Genomic DNA, 14,004 nt, shown 5'->3' with positions numbered 1-14,004 from the left:
CTGCAGTGGATTTGATATCATCTCCAAAATGAAGCATGATATGATGCTGCCGGCTGGGGCAGGAGTCAGTCAAGACACTCCCATCAAATCCTTAAGAGAAGGTTAAACCCACAGCATGAAATAAGATCAAACAGTCATCAACTTGTATCATATATATAAGAATGCAAGTTGATGAACTTGTTTATTATGATTAATTTCCTATCTCTACAGATATCTATTGAAGTCGAGAATCATGTAGTCCCTCGTCTAAGTAGGTGACTCAGATCGGCAAAAATCCTTTAAGCTCGGGGCCCGCCTGGGGCACCAGCATAAGATCCCGGCGCCCCTGACCTGAAAATAGGCAAGAGTGGCCAATTTACAGGCACCTTTTTTTAGCGCCGGGCGCCCCGGGCGCCCTAGGCAGCCAGCCTGTGGTACTCCTTATAAGCCTGCTATGGTCTAGTGTTTTTCCCTGGTACAAAGCATCAAAATCTTTTTGCTCCAAGTCCTAGCATATCAACCTAAAATCCCAGAACAATTTTGTGGGAAAGAGCAGTGAGTTTATTTTGCTTCAGGGTAACAATCTTACAGGATGTCAAATTTTCATTCTCTAATCAATATGCTATGTGTCCGATGCTGTTAATTTTTATTAACAGGTATGTAATAATTTAATACTTGTCTACACATATCTGCAAGTCTGGTCTGGATTCACAGTTGAAGCAGGATGACATGACTTACTCCTGGGCTGCTGGGCAAAGCCGCAAAAAAACAAAGAGCCTGATGTTCTCATTGCCCTCAAAGGCCATAACAAAAACTATCAAATTCTTTGCTTGCCTTCTTACGCATTCAGCTGTCATCCAGGCAAGCTGCAGCATATCACTTGAGTATACCCCATGGAACAATGCAAACTTGAAGATTTGAAAAGTTGGCCCCCGAATGGAAGCTTTAATGTTTGCATCCCCATCCTCATTTGTAGTCACTACTACACCTTGATTCAATCTCTGATATTGCATTGAGTTAGTGAACAATTTTGCCAGGCAAATGCGGACACAAAGATACAATGTGAAGCTAGCACTTATACCTAGCTGAAGGAGAATTTTCCTTCTGTGCCAGTGCCTGAGTTTCATGGAGTTGCCCTTTCAGCTGGCCAAATGGTATGGGAGATATGATTGCAACAATCCAATCAGGAGCTTGGCTAATAAAATAATAGTTTACAGCGGTTGGGAACTTACTGTGGCTTCATTGGTATTTCTACCACTTTCATCGTCGCGTTCTGAAGCTAACCACTGCAATTGCTTCTGAAACCATTGATCACGTTATAGAGCTTGCTTGTCTTCCTAGAACACTGCAGCAAGCACGCTCACTTCCCAAACGACCTTTAGAGAAGCATACCATCACACATATGGTCATGTCACAAGGCAGAATGCCCCATGCTACCAGTCCAGCGTGGCATCATATTGCCTAAGCTATTCCTCATCTGGTCCATCGGTTTGTACCTTGATGTCGTACTCAAGAGTACCGGCTACGACTCAGCCGTGCTTGAGACCATAACGTAGGCCTGGAAAGTGCTCTGCTAATTATTGGGACCCGTAATAAAAATTTGATTTTAACAAAAATCGGCGAATTCGGCTGGGAAAATAGACGATTTCAGAAACATCCGTAGGGACATCCGTATTATTTCAACCCCGCTATGGCGAACGTACGATTACGTGCAACCTTGTCGAATACAAAATTTGACGTCTAGATACCAGTTTCTTTTGATTCCTGAAATATAACTTTCATTTAATTCCAGGTTGCCTGAGATCCAAAGCCAATTCAGCCGCAAATTAGGGCCTCACTTGACAGGATAAATATTTTGGGGAGTCCGGCGGAAGAGGGCGCCAGTCCAAGGCAGGGTAGCTACCCTGAAGCCACTCGAGAAATACACTTAAGGTTAAGAGGAGGGCTTTGGGGGTACTCAGAGAATGAATACCCCCAAGACCGAAAGAAACGCCAAGCCTTACGTGGAAGGGAGCAGAAGATTCAATATTGCCCTTAGGGCCCTTCGTTGCAAGGTACGTACAAAGGGGGACAAAGGGACATAACGGTCTTCAGGAAATAGTGGAACGCGCAGGAAGGCCGACCGCAAGGTACTCTAAGGAAAAAGCATACGAAGAGAAGTTTCGATGTATGCTTATTTGAAGGAAGTTGAAAAGGGTAAAAGAAAAAGGGAAGAAAAGAGAACCGAATCAGATTTCGTCCTCCCTATATTCAAAAGAAAATTTGGGTCGCAAGGCAGGGGTTGAAGCAGCCGTGGTAGCCTCAGGAGCAGCTTGCTGGCGGCTCTCCGCTTCCGAGTTAGCTGCCTGGGGAGCAGAAGAGGTTGCCTTGACCTGCGGTAGGAATGCATTAGTTAGCTTACTTAGATCCCCATGTTTGAAGGAGCGGAGTTAAGGAGGTTTAGGGCGCCCAACGACTGGAAGCATAAGGATAAACGGGCGGTCTCACCTCTGGCAGAGTAAACTCGGCGATTTGGGCCTTGACGTCGGCCGGAAGGCTCTGCCGGCGCACTGGGGTCCCTTCTGGAGCTTGTGGAAGATTGATTGCTATAAATATCAAAGAAAAACAGTCTGTTAGCCAGGCCAAGGGGAAAAGCAGCCTAGAAGCACGTGATGCTTCATTGATAGGTGATTTACAAACAGTTCTCGAACATATCTCAAAAGACAATGGAAGGCTGTTAGAAGAGAACAAAGCACACAAGAACCACGTGAGCTGCCCGTGTTGGAACTACCTGTGATTGGGACGAATATAACCCTCTAACTTACATCTTAACCTCATTCTTTCAACATTCGCTGTGGTATAGTCTCTAGAGAAGGAAGATCCAGGTTAGTGGCCAAGATCTGTATCTTGGAGGAAGTAACTGTGCTGAGGACACTGCTAGAACTCACAAAACTGGACCACTGATCTGTCTGTTATGCCCCAACTGGGGCCTTTCTTTCTTGCCAAAGCAGCAAAGAATGCTGTTGAGGCACATTTTCTATGGAGATCTAGACTTTCAAGCTGAAGAAGAGCCTTTTGAATATAGTGCAAGAAGGAAAGGAGAAGCTTGATATAAGGAGGAAGGTTGTTGGCAAGTGAGAGAAGTTGACAGTAAGAGAAGAATTTATCTCAGAGCTCAGGGAAAAGATCATGTGTTCCTTTAAGGCCGAGCCTTCTAGCACATGGTTCTTAAAGGGATAGTGAGCAGTAAAAGGAGCGTCCAGTGAATAGAAAACCGGGGCTAATTCCTAGGGCACACGGGTAATCTTTCAGTCTTCCGACGAAATTGCGTATTACCTATACTGGATCTCGTCTGAACAATGCCTAGGGAACACCAGAAACAGAGAAGAAATGGCCAAACTGGACATTTCCAGAAGCCACTGATTGCCCGGCGTAGAAAACGGGTAATTGTATCCACAACTCACAGAACTTGGAGTCTATATGCATACAAGTTGCTTGCCTATCACACAACAAAAACATAGAAATAGAATGTTTCCACAAGAACAATCATGAAGACATATCTAATCCTCCAACAGAATCTGGTATCAGTCCCTGGAGATTGGGCACGGAATCAAAAAGACAAAGGTCATAAATCTGGGTTAACAACCCCACGTTGTCAAGGAATCCACTGGATCATTTCTTTTCAAAGACTTGCAAAAGACTCTTCCATACCTGGCCAGGCTCTTGGCTGGCATCGATTCCCTTCCAGATACCGGTAGACTTGTAATAGCCGACGACAGGGGCGGTTTGGGAATGGTATGTAACTAAGCGTTTCTTCAATGCCTCGACGTTGTCGTCTGAGCGCTGAATTAGGGGTTCGCCAGTGATGTCGTCAGTCATTGGGACCTTTGGAGGGTTGAATATTTTGTGGTAGGATCTGCCGGAAGCGGGGTGAATCAACCGCCCTGTTATCCTGGACACAAGGAGCTCATCGTCGATCCGGAGCTCGACAGCGTGCTGAAGCTTCTGGTGACGAGCGTTAAGCATCTCGTCTAACTTTTCAGCTTGTTTAACCGTGCGTGGGAAACCATCCAAAATGAAGCTATAAATTTATCGGGTTAGTAAAATTCTGTTAATCTCAATGTCTCGAGTTTTGGTCCGCCCTACCCGTTGCGACATTCCTGGTTTGTCTCAAGCTCGTGCTTGATCATGTTCACCATAATGTCATCACTGACAAGCCCTCCCTGATCCATGATCTTCTTGGCTTGTTTTCCCAACTCCGTCTGTTTCTGGACTTGGGATCGGAGCATATCACCAGTTGCCTATGGGATCATTGCATGATTGTTCGGTTAGGTATATCTCCAGCAATTAGGGTCAATTGGGTACTGGAACGAACGAGGTGGCATATGCAGTATTTCTCCTTGATCTTGGGTGCCTGTGTTCCCTTTCCTAAGTTGCCATTGAGTTAGTTGCGGTCCACGGCACAACGTCAGTGTTTCGAAGGAGCATTACCGGCACCAGGAGGACCCATCAACACCATTCGCATACCATCGGCGAGCGAATTGACCTTCGAGCTACCCTCTCCATGGACGAGCTTCTGCTCCAATTGAACAACACGAGCTTCAAGGTCGCGGATGATGCTCTTCAGGCTATCAACGGTTTCATCTTTGGTTGGTGCCATTACGTGAAAGCCACTGAGGGGGCCCTGGCAAACGGGGAAATTGGAAGAAAGGATGAGGGGTGAAGCGGAGCGAAATGGAGGGGAAGAGAGAGAAGGGAGTGGGGAGAGAGAATGGCTGGTGGTCTGGTCTGCGGAAGAAAAGACGTGAGGTTGGAAAATCTGTGGAAGGTTTCTTGGAGCCAAAGCTGCCGCAGGGCCGAGGTGGTTTCCAGAAAACCAAGTGGACACGGTTGACGGTGAGTGATGGCGGTGGATCTGCGCGCCTTTTTGCCGAGAGAGACGCGATGTCTTTGAGTCCCTGACACCATGCAACCAATTATGAAGGATCTGCTATTAAAAGCAGGGTTTGATACGATAAAGTAATCTCCTTCGAGCAGAAAGGGTTGGGGAAGTTGAAGAATGCGCCGGTTACAGCCATCCATGTTGTGAAGCCGGTCTACGGTGCTACGACAATACAAGGCCAAACCATACTAGAGAGCTCTTTTCTCTTCGAACATTCCCGAATATTGGCCCGCATTCCGTATCCTACGATGACATTGTCCCTCGCAAACTTTGCTTCTCCCGCACAAACGCGCGAACTCGTCAGGAGAATATTAGCGATCGAACCGCCAAGAGAAACCACATGATTTAGCTTGGATATGTCTTGGCGTCTGCTTAGTCAGTCGCTCCAGGCTGGAGCTAACTTAACTAGTTAGTTATCAAATCGGCCATGCATCATCAGCTCCAACCGGGCTACAACCTCCCTCAGCAGCCCAAGCAGACAGCAACTTCTTTGAATACCGACCATCGAATTATTTTCAGGAGCCGGTATTCATTTGATCCCCTTTCACCATGCCGGCCACCACCGCCGACACCCTCTCCTTAGTGACTCGTACCGTCTCTGTTGCTCCCCTTGTTCTTCTTTCAGTCGCAGATCATTACGGACGGACAGCGAAGGGCACCCGAAGACGAGTAGTTGGTGTTTTGCTAGGGCAGAATGATGGCAAAAATGTTCGGGTATCAAACAGTTTTGCGGGTACGCAGCGCTCTCCGAATGTTGAAGTAGAAGTTCCGTGATGTTCCCGGTGCTGACGTATTTGTTATATTTAGTGCCATTTGAAGAAGACGACAAAGATCCATCTGTTTGGTTCTTAGATCATAATTTCGTGGAGTCGATGAATGATATGTTTAAAAAGATTAATGCACGGGAAAAGCTTATTGGATGGTACCATTCTGGCCCCAAGTTGAGGGCATCTGACCTGGAGATCAATGAGCTGTTCAAACGATACACGCCGAATCCCTTACTAGTAATCATTGATGTACAGCCAAAGGAAGTTGGCGTGCCCACTGACGCATACTTTGCTGTGGAAGAAATCAAAGATGTGAGGAGGACCGTTGTTTTGTAGTCATCCAGCGGCTAATGTTTGTGCATTTGTGCGTGTCTAGGACGGAACAACCACATCGAAAACCTTCGTTCATACCCCATCAATAATTGAGGCGGAAGAAGCGGAAGAAATTGGTGTAGAGCACCTTCTTAGGGACATCCGTGACGTTGCAGTTGGCACCCTCTCAACCCGGATCACTTCTCAGCTTCAGTCATTACAAGGATTGCACTTAAGGTTACGCGACATTGGCCAATATCTACAAAAGGTCCTGGATCGTGAACTGCCTGTTAATCATGCTATCCTAGGCAATCTTCAGGATATATTCAACCTCCTCCCCAACCTTGCAGCGGCCAAACAACGCTCGTCAGGGAACGCATCAGAACAACCACAAATTGAGAATACAGAACTTGCGCGCGCCATGAACATGAAGACCAATGACCAACTTATGTCGATATATATCAGCAGTCTGATCCGCGCGATCACTGCTTTCCATGATTTGATCGAGAACAAAATCCAGAATCGGCAGCAACAAGAGGAGCAAGAGGCGAAATTAGAAGAAGGCAAGGATGAGAAGGCGGTGACAAATGGCAACACAGAGGAAAAGAAGAAGAATAATAGCGAGCCAAAAGATGAGTCCGACAGCTCGAAGAATAAAAAGAAGGGATGATAGGTAGTTCGTATACCTGTTCATACCCTTCTCTCCATCTATGATATTGAACCTTGCAGGTTAGCCTCTTTTTTTCCGTTGTAGACTAGATAGGACGTCCGTGTTACGGCGAACGATATTGGGAGCTCGTATCGGGGATATCAAATGGTTTCATTTATTGGACATATCCACAAAATTTTGTCCGCCAATAATGCAACCGGAGCGTATTAGTCCACGAGCGGATCAAATAGTGCAGTCTATCACCCCTACAACGGCGCTCGCCTCAGGCTTTCCATTCAAAGTTATGTTCTTTTCAACGCTCGGGACATTGCCCAGCCACAGCTCTTGGATAGAAAATCAATGTTTTCCGTATTTGATAACTCAAAACACCTCCCAGAGATGTATAGTTCGTACGCTACAGGTGAATACTGTAAGTTAACCCTGGCCTGTCGACGTCACAGAATACAAATCACCGCCCCATAATCTCACAAAGGGTTATATCTGTGGCGTAGAATTGGCCTTTTCGTAAGAATTTCATCCGGCATACAGGGCTGCCATTTCCGCTTCATTCACAGCAATTTGTTCGACTCCATGCGCAAATAGGTCCGGGCACTGGGATGCCAGAGCACAAGCAAGCAAATGCTTACATATCGCCGGGCTAGATGAGCATCGATCTCCGCTCCCACCGCCCGTTATTCCCCGTGCAAGTAAGCCGCCGAATCGCCAGTCCTGCGTGATATGACCGTCCGCTTCCTTGAGATCACTAGACTCCAGCTCTGGTGTATCCTGACTCGGAGACGAGAATGACGCCACTGCAAAAGCGGGACAAGTGCAATTCCATGAATGGAGGTGGATTTCGTAATACCTTTCCGGTAGGTCGATTCCTGAATGCTGCTGGCTAGCACCTGGTGGGGAGCGGGGTGCCTGACTTGAGCTTCTAGTTGGTTGTTTCTCTATTCTTGTCGACGAAGAGAGCACAAAGTACGTTCCGTGTGTGGTATCTTGTGCAGTAGAGGCGTTTGTGCGAAGGTATTTTCTGATGAGTTTCCGGTCTAGGAGATCCAAGGCTAAGAGGAATTCATTAGGGAAGAGGCAATGAAGTGTCAAAAGGATAGGCTTGACTTTTGCTAGTGTTTCGGGAGATAGGGACGAGAGTGGGTTGTGAACTGAGTCCGAATTATGAGGAGCACGTAGGACACCAGGGCTAGGAGATGTTGATACTGGCTCCAGAACAATGCTTGAAAGTTCACGGATGACTGATGTTAGGAAGACTGATGGAGTAGGGAGGGTATTAAACTGATATCCAGATTCCATGGTTCAAGGGTTTATGGTAGCTATGTCAACGACGACAAAGTGGCCGTCGGGGGTTCATGTTGGAGAAAGAGGTTAGTGCTAGGTTTCAAGATTGGGTATGTTTAGCCAGATTTCGCTATCCCTCGAAGACAATACGATTTAATCCAGCAAGGAACTATGAAATCTTTCGAGGTGTAGTTATATTCCCAAAAGTCAAACTTCTGATACCAACACCAAGCACGAAACACCTTGCCATGAACAATCAAAATCCATTGCCAACTGTTAGACTTAGAGCGCCTCTAGCCACTAAGGATTGATCCTTTTTGGCTCAGTTGGTTAGTTCAACACCAACACAGCGTCCAACCACAAACTCCCAAGAAAAGCTATTGATGACAACCAGCCTCTGCTGCAGATGTTTGAGTAGTGGCCTTTGGGGTTGTATCGCCGGATGCATCCTCCGCTGTCTGCGCGTTCCTGGTGGTTTGCTTCGATAACCTGTGTCTCTTTGTCACGCCTTGTGGCCTTTCCGGCGGAAGCGAACCTCTGCGAGGAGAAGAGACTTGCCTGCGGCTTCTTTTTAATATACCCCTTAATACTCCCGTCAAAACCATTTCGCCCATAGTTACCTTGACTGTGATCTCTGCCGGTTGGCCCTCCCACTTTGTCGCAACAGGCGCGGGCATGCCAGAACGAATTGGAGGCGAGTTTCCAACCTCGATATCTGAATCCTCTCCCGGGTTTGGGAACTCAAAACTCGCCTTTAAATCTACCTCAGATCTGTTGTCATTCTGACTTGCAGGATTTTGCACGTCTTGACCTGACGGTCGGTCCGTCTGCTCGATATGCTTTATCGTCGATTCGTCGATAGTCGCTAAAGTTTCGTGGAATAAACTGTCGTCAGTTGTCAACTTGGATACAGGGTCCGGACAGTTGAAAGGTTTTCGGATATAGACCAAAACATATGGCACACTTGAGGCAGAATGCCCCTCCGTGTTATCCCCGAGAGCGTCGCTCGCAGAAGACTCTCCGATATCCTCGTCGTTCACATATACCCATCTATCATCGGGGGTTCTCACATGTGCGTAGTAATGACCGCCGTGGACGTCATTTCCTTCATGGAAAATCGTGCTGTAGAGCTCATATTTCAAGAGCTCCTTATCCTTATCTCTCGCATACGGTTCAAGAGCGCCGGTCAAGTCAAATTTCTCATTGTATCGTATCTTATTTACTAGCTTGCCTCCCCCAGAGCGGTGACGGTTAACCCGAATGACGAGAATTTCAGGCGCATCCCTAATGACTGTACGACGGACTGCTGGCCCGGTATGTCTGCAATCAATGCAATGATAATCTGAAGTGTGTTCAGTAAAGGTCCGCTCAATGGCTTCATGGAGTGTTAATGAGCCGGTCTCGGGCGGAGAAGTGCGCAAAACGTAGTCGATGCTCTTTGGAGAATAAGAAACTATGCCACAGTTCTGGCATTTGGTCCGCACTTTATACACCGTTTGGAACATGTGTGTCAAAGGCTGGACATCCCTATAACAATTGGAAAGTATTCAGTCACCATAATCACATAGGAAGCTAAGGATCAACTTCGTACCGTTCTGGGATGTCAAATTCGGCCATCAAGTTATTTATAAGAGCTAAGAAAAACTCCTCGCAATCTTGCTGTGCGGTAGCATCCACAGCCCAGAACTTCCCTCGACAGCACTCCCAAAAGTCCCGGGCTAGACTGTTGAATTCGGCTTGACTTTTCTCTTTCCCGTACTCCCGATACTTCCTAGCCAGGTAGGCTAGGTGACACGCAACGCACCCATAAGTCGTATCCATTTCTTTACAAGGAGCCGAAATGTGAAGATAGAGCCATTGTACGAAAGCGGGCATATGCATCAGTACCACTAGTATACAATTCCGATAACAGGCGACGCCACTATCATTAGCAAAGCCCACCGGGTTAGGGCTCCTCCAGCAATCGAAGGGCCATTCGGTAAACATCGCAGTCAACTGATCTTGGTTAGTGAAACACATGGAAATGGTAACGTGCCACAGGCACACGGACTGCGGAGCTCTTACCCTTCCGCGCCGGACATGCTGCCACGGGCTCTGTGGGCTCTGTCGGCCCCGCTGATGGGTTGCCATAGCCTGCTCTAGTCAAATGAACAAAGTTTACTTATTTAAAGATGATTTTTTTGATTGCCTATGACTATGGGTAATCCCAGAAGCATAAGACTTGGAGTATGGAAATCAAAGGCAAGGAAAATTTTTCTGTAACCGAAAAGCAGCATGGAAGAATGAAGGTGGAAGTCCAGGAGCTCTTCAGCTTTAAATATCACAGCATCCAAAAGGCCACTACAATCTGTAATTCTCTTTTATTGAGCATCAGGCTCTCCATTAGATCTCTATCCATTCACTGGGAGGGCATCCATTGTTGATGGCTTGGTAAGGAAAGGGTATTTGCTCAAGTAGACAAAGTCCGATTTAAGGAGAAAATTAAGGACAAAGAAAAGAGGGCTTGCTGTAGCCCTGGAACAAGCTTCCGTTGTTCAAAAAGAAACCCCTCAGGAAAGGGACCCGGAGATGCAAGCTGTGTAGATTGTTGGCTTTCAACAGTAGATTTGACTTCATCCCAGCGAAATTGCATTGACAGATGTGAGGCAAAGCAGCCTTGTATCTGCTCTGAACAAGAAGCGAGCACTGGGTAATCTCAAGAGTCAAAGGCCATGTGAGATCATCCCATAAACTTGATATATTCACACATCATCAGCTCGATATCAAAGGCTTCATTCACCTGGAGGTGAGCTCTGCTCCCTCATAGCAAATGTCTCTGGCACCAAATTTGATTCAATAAAGAAGGCATTGTTGTTCACCAGCTTGGTCCTAGGTTCTTTCAGCCAGCTGTTCTCGCTGCCCATGGCCTGACGTCTGGGCTGTCAGAGTGATGGCAGGTCACATGATCGGCAGTTGCTGCGGGCTGCACAAAAGGGAAATGCTCGAGCAACATCGCTTCATGCTTGAGATGCTAAAAGGACATCAAGCAAGGTTTTGTCATAAGCACCTTGGGCAAACAATGGCAATATGATAGCAAGAATTAGTGAAATTGAACATTACTTTTCTGCTGCAGGTCAATGGAATTTAGTTTTGCCCAGCCGGGCCCAGTCGCTGTGGATCACAGGTTTGCGGGGAATTCTGCTGGTGAGGGATCAAGCTACGCAAACTTCAGGCTTTAGGGGGTTCCATGGCATCTCCTTGGGGTAAAATGGTTATCTCCAGCTTTCCACAATGGTTCGTGAGTTGGCTCGGCTAGTCTCAAGCCCTTCATGGTTCGTGAAGGCGATCGTATTCGATGAATGGAAACCCCACACGATTCTTAGATGGCACCGAGAAAGGCGTTCATTCAAAGTTAACGACTACTTACAGTGTCGATCTCAAAATTTTTGGAGCCAAAATCTATGCAGAATTCGTGCCCAATTCGAGCTCTGGTCTCTACAAATCTTTCGGGGGGATTTGAGCACACTGTTTCAATTATGGGAGTCTCTGGCGAAAGGGTATGTACTCTCTACTTTTCCAATATATTTTCAGAACTGCAGCACATTTTGTCGTGTTTGGGCTTATGCTTCGGATGATGTGATAAGCCCTCTCAGGCTTGGAAGCCTAGGTTCTGGACTCGCTCGAGGCCCTCCAATAGCGCGTCTTCACCGCCTCATGAGAATGCCTGACCAAGGGCCACATCATGGTGCATTGCATGGTCACTTCGACAGTGCAATCCAGACTTCCTATGCCGAAACGAACGATAGTGCTTCTATCCCGTTCCCATCCTCTTTGGCTCAATGGATCTGACCGCCTTTTTTTTTCGAGCTGTTTATGTGCTCGACTTTTATTCATTTCAGGACACAAAACGTATTCGTTCGTGGTCAAAAGGGCCGAAAAGCCACTCCCGGCATCTGCCGTGATGATATCCAGAAATTGACGGTGGAGCCTCGGATTTGCTGCGTTCTGCACTCCTCGGCGGCGTAACACTTCCTTGTTCTTCCGGTTTTGTTGCCAACAAACGGAACGAAAAGATTCTCTATCGAAGCCTCACTCTGGTAACTTGGCAAGGATCACCAGAAGTTGCAGTCGAATATGGAGTATCTCTGCTCATGAAATTCCCAGTGATTCAACTTCATCCTGCATATCAGGCTGAACCAGTTATCTTCAGCTGTCACACACCATGTTCGTGCAGCTGCGCTTCAAACCTTAACAAAGACTCTGACACGGGAGTACATTGGTTTCAGACGGGGGCTTCGGTCTACCTGGGGCGAAGTCAGAATTTCCAAGCATGGGTTTAGGTAACCAATAACTGCGATTACGCAGCAAATTAATGGCATGCAGTGAGTGTTCGGGAATTTGCAATGGTTGATCCTCATGCAATGTCAGGTAGGTAGCCGTTCGAATGCGCTGCGGGAAGTGCGACATCGCAAGATGGAAAATGAAGCAGGCACGGGTTATTTCCTGGCTAATACGGATAACTTGTCAGCCTGGCAATGTTGGGCAGCATATTGTTCCCTGTTTGCGACATCATACCCCCGGTGCCCAGCCAGCCTCTTGAAATTCCGAGATGAGGCGTAGGCTGCAGGTTCGGGCTAACGTGTAAGCTGGACCATTCGATTGATACGGTGGAATCAATCTGGATCTGCAAGGCTGTGTGAGGCGGGCTGTTCTGTGGCAACCACATTGGGCGTCGTGAATTTGTCATGGGGAGACTACTGGAGCGACATGATGGCATCATTACTGGCATCCAGCTTGCCAATCAAGCCAGTCGAACCGGACTGTCCGGATCTGTTGCTTTGCGGCATGTTTCAGGAAAGTTTGAAAGAGGACGACAGCGTCGAACCGACATATTCCATCGAATCCGTGACGTTAACGGACTACGTATGGATATACAAAACTAACAAGTACCGTGAAGTACTCAAACTTCTTGAAGTACTTTGAGAGCAACCGTGTACGGAGTACTTCTGGGGCGTTCCTTCTGCTGTCGACGAGGAATTTGTATTCCAGCTGCTGTTCGGTTGAAAGTGCCCATTCATGGATTAACCCGGCCTGGATGATGATATGATAGAAAAGGGGCGTTTTTACTCCGCACACTATCCAGCATGTCGTGTCAGGCCAAGTCAGCATTGACTCTGTACTTGGATTCCATCTGGATGCCAGTCTCGAAACATGTGAATTTGCCTTGGGATCGGCGAGGATACTTTCAAGCAGGTCCTCTCAGAGAGTCGTACAATTTTGCTTGACCCCATTTTGGGGAGAGCTTTGTTGTCATCTCACTGCCCAGTCTTCCATGCGCCTTTCTGATTTCGGGAATGCGAAAGATGAATTCCCCCCTTTTGCCCATCCGCTCGAATACGAGGCAGGGTAATGAGCGGGTATTGGATTACACTGCATAAGACTTGCGATGGTCGATGTGAAATTTGACGAGCGGAGACATACACAATATCGACTGGGCTCACAGAAATGGAGACAGTAGTCGCTCCTAATATCCCATCAGCGCATATGGGACCCTTGGTTTGACTGATGCTTGGCGGGCTGATAGTTGTTCTTGGACTCGGCGTATTCCCCAATGATCACCGTCCATGAATGGTGCACACACGGGGAAGCATGCAACCGGGCTCATAATACCTGCCAAAATGAATTACGTTTGCTGCGGCATCATGCTGTGAAAGGTTGCTCAAATTTCCTGTGTGATGTCTAGGGAAGATTGCAGTTTCACTCCCAGCTTGAAGGTCAGGGGAAGGAAATGGCCTCAGGCGTGTCTGGCTTCAACCTAACAGAGATGCAATTGGTGGGTCTCCTGGCCTTTGTTAAGATCCTTCGTCGAGATGGTTTAAGGTCGCAAGGGTGAGGCCCGTGAAAACGGATAACCGGAGATCGAGGTTGCCTGTATTGCTCTTATGGGTGTCACTGAATTTTGCTTCGTCCCTTAGGCCACTTGCGAGAATACCATATCTCGAAGCTGAGATAGCAATAGAGGTGCGAAACAACTGGGCAAGTCGAGTCGTTCTTAGGGTTCTAACCCTCTTTCAAGACGGAGCAAAGTCTTCCTTTGA

At 47.3% G+C, this 14,004-nt stretch overlaps 7 protein-coding genes across 7 annotated transcripts; 3 read left to right on the top strand and 4 right to left on the bottom strand.

Moving 5' to 3' along the window:
• Positions 1-713: 713 nt before the first annotated feature.
• CIMG_02523 (uncharacterized protein) lies at positions 714-1,374 on the bottom strand (the record flags this gene model as incomplete). Its single annotated transcript, XM_001248751.2, has 3 exons — positions 714-980; positions 1,212-1,265; positions 1,372-1,374. The coding sequence occupies 3 exons, from the start codon at positions 1,372-1,374 to the stop codon at positions 714-716; spliced, it is 324 nt and encodes a 107-aa protein (XP_001248752.2).
• Positions 1,375-2,207: 833 nt separating this feature from the next.
• CIMG_12667 (uncharacterized protein) lies at positions 2,208-2,992 on the bottom strand (the record flags this gene model as incomplete). Its single annotated transcript, XM_001248752.1, has 4 exons — positions 2,208-2,351; positions 2,467-2,564; positions 2,784-2,824; positions 2,907-2,992. The coding sequence occupies 4 exons, from the start codon at positions 2,990-2,992 to the stop codon at positions 2,208-2,210; spliced, it is 369 nt and encodes a 122-aa protein (XP_001248753.1).
• Positions 2,993-3,044: 52 nt separating this feature from the next.
• CIMG_02525 (adenylate kinase 1) lies at positions 3,045-4,909 on the bottom strand. The gene is made up of 4 exons (XM_001248753.2): positions 4,450-4,909; positions 4,334-4,386; positions 4,105-4,259; positions 3,045-4,039 (listed from the first exon to the last, which is right to left on the bottom strand). Exons 1-4 carry the CDS (start codon positions 4,616-4,618, stop codon positions 3,631-3,633), a joined length of 786 nt encoding a protein of 261 aa, XP_001248754.1. The 5' UTR covers positions 4,619-4,909; the 3' UTR covers positions 3,045-3,630.
• On the top strand, positions 4,693-5,244 carry CIMG_10971 (uncharacterized protein; the record flags this gene model as incomplete). Its single annotated transcript, XM_012358967.1, has 2 exons — positions 4,693-4,854; positions 4,996-5,244. 2 exons carry the CDS (start codon positions 4,693-4,695, stop codon positions 5,242-5,244), a joined length of 411 nt encoding a protein of 136 aa, XP_012214390.1.
• A 109-nt stretch (positions 5,245-5,353) lies between these two features.
• CIMG_02526 (26S proteasome regulatory subunit rpn-8) lies at positions 5,354-8,037 on the top strand. Its single transcript, XM_001248754.2, has 3 exons — positions 5,354-5,633; positions 5,708-5,979; positions 6,044-8,037. Exons 1-3 carry the CDS (start codon positions 5,450-5,452, stop codon positions 6,647-6,649), a joined length of 1,062 nt encoding a protein of 353 aa, XP_001248755.1. The 5' UTR covers positions 5,354-5,449; the 3' UTR covers positions 6,650-8,037.
• Positions 8,038-8,304: 267 nt separating this feature from the next.
• CIMG_02527 (uncharacterized protein) lies at positions 8,305-9,748 on the bottom strand (the record flags this gene model as incomplete). The annotated part of the gene is made up of 2 exons (XM_001248755.2): positions 8,305-9,454; positions 9,519-9,748. The coding sequence occupies 2 exons, from the start codon at positions 9,746-9,748 to the stop codon at positions 8,305-8,307; spliced, it is 1,380 nt and encodes a 459-aa protein (XP_001248756.2).
• A 2,561-nt stretch (positions 9,749-12,309) lies between these two features.
• Positions 12,310-13,316, top strand: CIMG_10973 (uncharacterized protein; the record flags this gene model as incomplete). The annotated part of the gene is made up of 4 exons (XM_001248756.2): positions 12,310-12,334; positions 12,435-12,486; positions 12,553-12,829; positions 13,017-13,316. The coding sequence occupies 4 exons, from the start codon at positions 12,310-12,312 to the stop codon at positions 13,314-13,316; spliced, it is 654 nt and encodes a 217-aa protein (XP_001248757.2).
• Between the last annotated feature and the right edge of the window lie 688 nt (positions 13,317-14,004).

This window comes from Coccidioides immitis (genome assembly GCF_000149335.2).
Source record: "Coccidioides immitis RS genomic scaffold supercont3.1, whole genome shotgun sequence".
NCBI classification, from domain to species: Eukaryota; Fungi; Ascomycota; class Eurotiomycetes; order Onygenales; family Onygenaceae; genus Coccidioides; species Coccidioides immitis.
This window is presented reverse-complemented; position numbering and strand designations above follow the sequence as displayed.